Source organism: Sphaeramia orbicularis, chromosome 10, assembly GCF_902148855.1.
Source record: "Sphaeramia orbicularis chromosome 10, fSphaOr1.1, whole genome shotgun sequence".
Lineage (NCBI taxonomy): Eukaryota > Metazoa > Chordata > Actinopteri > Kurtiformes > Apogonidae > Sphaeramia > Sphaeramia orbicularis.
In genome coordinates, this window is record NC_043966.1 from 14,320,550 (window position 1) to 14,326,235 (window position 5,686).

The 5,686-nt window shown below is 40.0% G+C and overlaps 1 protein-coding gene across 1 annotated transcript; it reads left to right on the plus strand.

The window, feature by feature from the left end:
- Window positions 1-2,286: 2,286 nt before the first annotated feature.
- Window positions 2,287-5,006, plus strand: nanos1 (nanos homolog 1). Its single transcript, XM_030146051.1, has one exon. The coding sequence runs from the start codon at window positions 2,654-2,656 to the stop codon at window positions 3,332-3,334; it is 681 nt and encodes a 226-aa protein (XP_030001911.1). The 5' UTR covers window positions 2,287-2,653; the 3' UTR covers window positions 3,335-5,006.
- The last annotated feature ends 680 nt before the right edge of the window (window positions 5,007-5,686 follow it).

Sequence of the window (5,686 nt, forward strand, 5' to 3'; positions counted from 1 at the left end):
AATCACTTAGTCAGTGTGATTTCTAAATCGATTTACAGCCATAGCTACCCTGCTGATGTTATGCATCATTCCTGTGCTAATCTCACTTCCTTGTCCAATATACTCATGCAGGCTTGAGGCGGCCGCAGAATTAGCTTTAGTTAATGGATGAGTATTAATCCCTCTTAGTCACAACAAAATTAAGGAATAATGTGGCCATGAATATTTCAGTTACACTGCAGCAACACAGGAATCTGCTCACACAATCTGCCCTGGCTTGCAAAAAAAGAATTGGCGATTACATACATTATTAATGCTTCATCATAAAATTCATATTTTGCACCAGCTGAATGGGGACTCATGAGTGAAAATCCAATGAGCGGTCAATACTATTTCAAACTAACTTGCTGAACACACAGAACACAGAGAAATGGTCTCTAAAGCATCTGAGCTCACTGAACCGTGGTTTTGTTCTGCTTTTATCACTCTGTCTCCTAAGGTTGTGCATTCTTATTAGATCCCTTAAAAATAGATGTGAACCTTCCAAGTCACTGAGTTCCTACAGCCTCCCCCTGGAAGTTTTAATTAGAACACCAGTCACTCGTGTTATCGTTGGTTCAAGAGGGCCACTTCCACATTCCTTAGTTGCCCACTTCATCACAGGATCAGAGGCCCATGAGTGGACTGGTCAGAACAGCTGCTTCATGTTTTGTTTTTATTGGATTTTACCTCAAGAAGTGTAACCTTTACTGTAAAAGTAAAGCTATAGTGCTGTAATTAAATCCACAGCATTACTGTAGATGCACATGCATTTAAAGACTCACAAGAGGACGTTCATAATAAAAACAAATGGTGCAAGACATAGCAGAAGAAGCAGTTCATTGCTACATATCACTCGACACTTGAAGAGCTTTAATAGTATGAACTGAAACAGCCTCTTCCTATGAATGCATTTCTTCATAGTGAACTTTATCTGAACCTTAGTAAGATCCGTGGCTTTTTAATTATTCCGATAAAGTATAATTTCACATAAGGAACTGATTGCATTCTTGCGTAATGTGTTTTTTACTTGCAAAGTTCTTACATAATATCATATTAGTTATCCACATTTTTCATCAGACCTTCATCTGGACATGTTATTGTCTGTTATTTGCATTACAAATCCCAATTTAATTCACTTAATCTATCTGATTCACTTGTGTTTATGTCTCAACCTCTCCAAATGGCCATTGTTTCCACAGAAGAATCAGAAATAATGACCTGTGGAACTCCATGCGTGGCTTTCATCTTCCATCCAGTGGTCATCATTACTGTAGGTTTTGTTTGGCATTCACAGTCAGGGGAGTGAAGGGAAGAAAGGGGCTTTTGGTGAAAATGAACTGACCTGTAATTGCACTGTGCTGCCCCCTGTTGAAAAACTGCTCTGCATGTTGTGCTTATGTCACAGTTGACTGGGCTGTTTGTGGTGTTTTCATGGCTTTTATGAGGTTTTCATTTCAAGCTTGACAACATCTTACAACTAAACACAGACTTTTCTATAATGAGATGTCATGAAAGGCTGTTTTGATTTTTATTTAAGTTTGTTTTTGTGAGTGCAAACCAATCTTTTTTTAATCCTGAATGGGTTGCATGAGTTTCACAAATCATTTTTTTCCCATCAGCCAGTTGAACTATTGGACAAGTAAAGTGTGCTGAACAGATTTACAGTTACATTTTCAATAGACATTTCTCAGAGAACAACAGCTTTTATGGTATATTCTTCATTCTATTATCATTAACAGTCATCATGGCTGTATTGACATGCAAGGAAGTCTAATTTTTTAAACAATCTCATAACTGTTAGTTGGCCTTTTACTTAAAAAAAAAAAAAAAAATCCCCTGCTGGTTCAGTAACTTGATCCACAAACCTCCTCTGTATGAAGAAATATGAAAGTGTTAGGGCTCTGGAAAAAGGTGCCTGATATGGACTGAATTTTAACAATGAACTGAATCATCCGCACAGATTATTTCTACCAGAGCAGTGGGAGGACAGCAACTGCAGGCAGGCTGTTATGGAACAAAGGGCCCTCTGCTCCTGGCGCACAAGGGGTTAAAGTGAGTGAACGCCTGAGTTGGCGTTGATGGCATTCACGCACAATGATTAACGATATTGAATCACGATACATGCGGGATTGTAATGTTTTAGTACCGAGGGGGACGCGAGAGCCAAGCTATCCTCCTCTAATTGATTGGTAGGATAGTCGTGTTGAAATAATGTCATTAATTACAGTAAGGCTTTGTGCGCGCAATTGTTTCTCTGCGCACTTGTCCAAATCATTAACTATCAACAACTTTTTTTTTTTTCTGAAAATGCGTGAATCTTTAAACCCCGGAAAGATGATTGATGTGGACAAAGCGCTTGCCCGCAAAAAACAAATGTGTCCAAATGTGGCTTTGAAGAAAAGGAGCCTGCTTTCAACCTGATCAGAAACTTGGTTTTGAAGGGAGAGCGCCCCGCCCTCCTGCTCCTTATAACCAGAAAGCCTTTTCGCTGGACGCTCTAACATAACAGGAACACTGGAGATCACACCGCTGTACATGAACCAGTCCTGGAGAAGAACTCTGGCTACAAAGACTTTAAGGATTACACTGGTTGTTTCACCTTTTGACAAAGAGCAGACGACCAGAAGTGGCCATGGATTTTCTCAATCACAACTATTTGAATGCGCGCAGCCCCTATGACTATACTTTTAATTTCTGGAATGACTATCTGGGGCTGACGACTTTGGTTACGAAGAATAATAAGCTCAGCATGCCTCAGAATCCCAACTCCATCACCGAGTCCCTGAAGGCGACCCTGGGCTTGGATGATTCCCCGGCGTGTCCGTGCGTAATCGCGGGCGGCGTTGGGGAAAGCGGGCACCTGGACTGCTGCTGCCCGTCCGGGAGCCCCCCACCGGCCTCCATCCTGGACTTGAAAGAGCGTTTCTCTATCCTGAGCCCCTTCCAGAACCAGCTCGGCGTCCAGCTGCCGGAGCGCGAAGTGGGCTTCAGTGGGAGCTTCGCCGGGTTCGATCTGTTCGGCGTGGAGAGGAAGATGCGTAAACCCGCTTCCAGGAGCAAGCAGGAGCCCAAAATCTGCGTCTTCTGCCGAAATAACGGAGCGCCCGAGGAAGTGTACGGCTCCCACGTCCTGAAGACCCCGGACGGAAGGGTTGTGTGCCCGATTCTGAGGGCTTATACCTGTCCCCTGTGCAGTGCCAACGGGGACAATGCCCACACGATAAAATACTGTCCACTGTCAAAAGACCAGCCATCCCAGCGACCATTAAAGGGAGGGAGGGCTGTGGGTGGTAAGAGGATGAAAATATTCTAAACAAACAAGACTATAAAGTAAATTGAATTGCACTGAACAATTTCCAGATGACTGTTTTGATTTCGGCTCTTGCCTTTATCCCAGTTTCATAAACATATTGATTTTTATCTTTTTTTTTTCTCTCTCTCTCTCTAAGATCTCTTATATTTTTATAGTTCCTTTATCCACATAGAATAATTTTATGCTTTATACATTGGATTTATTTTTCTTTCTAGTTTATAGTCATTTGAGCGTGTGCATATAAATACACCTAGATGTATCAATAATCACAAGTGTGAATAAATTTCTAAAAAAAAAAAAACAACAAAAAAACAAGTATTTTCGTCATGTAGGGAAACACACTGACATTGGCAAAGGGTATGAATGTCATATTTCTACCAAGTATTTTTGTACAGTGAGCTAAGCTCGCTACAATTTTCTTTCTCATCTTAGAAAACCAAAGTTATGTTTGCCATGATAGAAGCTCAAGAATGTGTCATTAATGAATACATGTGTGCGTCTGACTGGAGGAGGAACTCTTTGATCCATCTGCCTGCCCAGAAACTCCACAACATATTTTCCAACTTGCTCGAAAAGTTGACATTCAATCTGTGAGGCAGGAAGAAAAAAAGACAATGTAGCCTCTGTTTAGGGCACATAGTCTCTGGGGAACATTATAATCAATTGTTGCCAAGCCAAACCTCTTTTCCAATAGCCTATGTGATGAGAAAGTTATCTGACTTTACAAGCAGTCAGTACGCTTAAATGAGAGATACTAGCCTACAGTTTTTATGTTTACATTCCCAAGTAAGGGCCACACACTGGATTTCTTTTGTCTGTCAGGTCTCTCTTGTGCTATAGTGATATTTTTGTTCTGTTTTGCTTTGTTTTGCCCTGACAAAATATTCACCAGAGAGTCTCCTGGGCAGATCTGCTCTGCAAATGAAGTGGAGTCGAGTCCCATCTACCTTTCACTCTGTCTAGGAGTGAAAAAGAGCAAATGAATGTTAGTAAACAACAACATGTTTTCAGAATTATATTGTTCCTGAAGAATCCAAAAAAAAGATGCAAAAATGTTGTGAATGTATGATTGAAAGTGTCACTTGCAGGACTGCACATTTCTGACAGTTTTGTTTACCAAAGGAATACAATTGCATTGAAGAAAGAAGAGAGATTTGCTGTATTGTATATAAAGTGATGTTTATTCAGTATTTTAACATTACAAGTGACTTCAGAGGGCACTACCTCAACAGGATTTTGTACTTACATGTAAAATGTCAACAGCAGTTTATTGATATAGTGCTGCCATTTATAATAAGGGTTTTGATAGTATTTTTGATCTTTGTATAACATAATTGTATTTTCATTTTGTTGCATTTAACATTATGGAAGTGAATTTCCAAGAAGCTATAAGCATTGTTCACCAAAAGGTGATTGTCTGTAAATAATGATTATGCCCATACTTTTTAAAGTTTAGTTGTTCAATGTTACATTTTTGGAGAAGTGTGCAAGAGTGGATATTGAAAAAGGCTGACAAAATTTGCCACTTTTAACAGAGGTTTTTGATTAAATGAATAAGAGAAAAAGAAACACTGTTGAACTTTGTTATTTATATTTTACCACAATTTCCTGTATGCTGCTGTGCAGAATAACAACATATGAATTCACTAGAGAAATAAAAACTTATCAAATATTTTTGAGCTATGTGGTCATGTTCTTAAGTGAGTTTGCTCAACTTTGACTCACAGGGTATATAAAACATTTTCCAACACAAACATTCTGCATGAAACACTCTCAACCGACTGTTGTGTTTATTTGTCGACTGACTGAGTAAAGTAAGCAGCAAGAACTAAAAAACAAACAGGAATGGCCTCCTGACTGTAAAACCAAATACTGATGATTAGATGTGCTCAGTACTGAAAGTGCTCAGTTCTCATGAATATAACATTTACCAGATAAAAACATTCGTTTAACCTTTGCTTTTGGACAAACTCAAAGAGATCAGCTGCCTTCCTATCTTAAAGATTTGTCTCTGAAGGACAAACACAGTGCCACAGTTGTTTGCAGGTTTTTAGGGAGGTCTGCCCACACAAGAATGTCTTGGCTTATGCCTCACCATTCAAACAGATCATGTTTGCTCTGAAGTGGATTGAATAGCTGGCCCTCCCAGCCCTCTCCGTCTGCCATCTGTGGAATGGCTGCTGCAGACATATTAAGGGCTCAAAAACAGGACAGGAAGCTTTGCTGCCGCTTCTTGTTTTTTTGGAAAAGTCAGAGCTGTACACAGTTGTGCAGCTGCGAGTGCTTATGTCCTACTACAGCAGCTTGGTTTGTTTCAAGTCCTCCATCAGTGAAGCAAACAATAAGTAGAGT

Coding starts and splice junctions, on each gene's coding strand:
- nanos1 (XM_030146051.1), top strand. CDS start 2,654: ATGGATTTTCTCAATCACAACTATTTGAATGCGCGCAGCCCCTATGAC.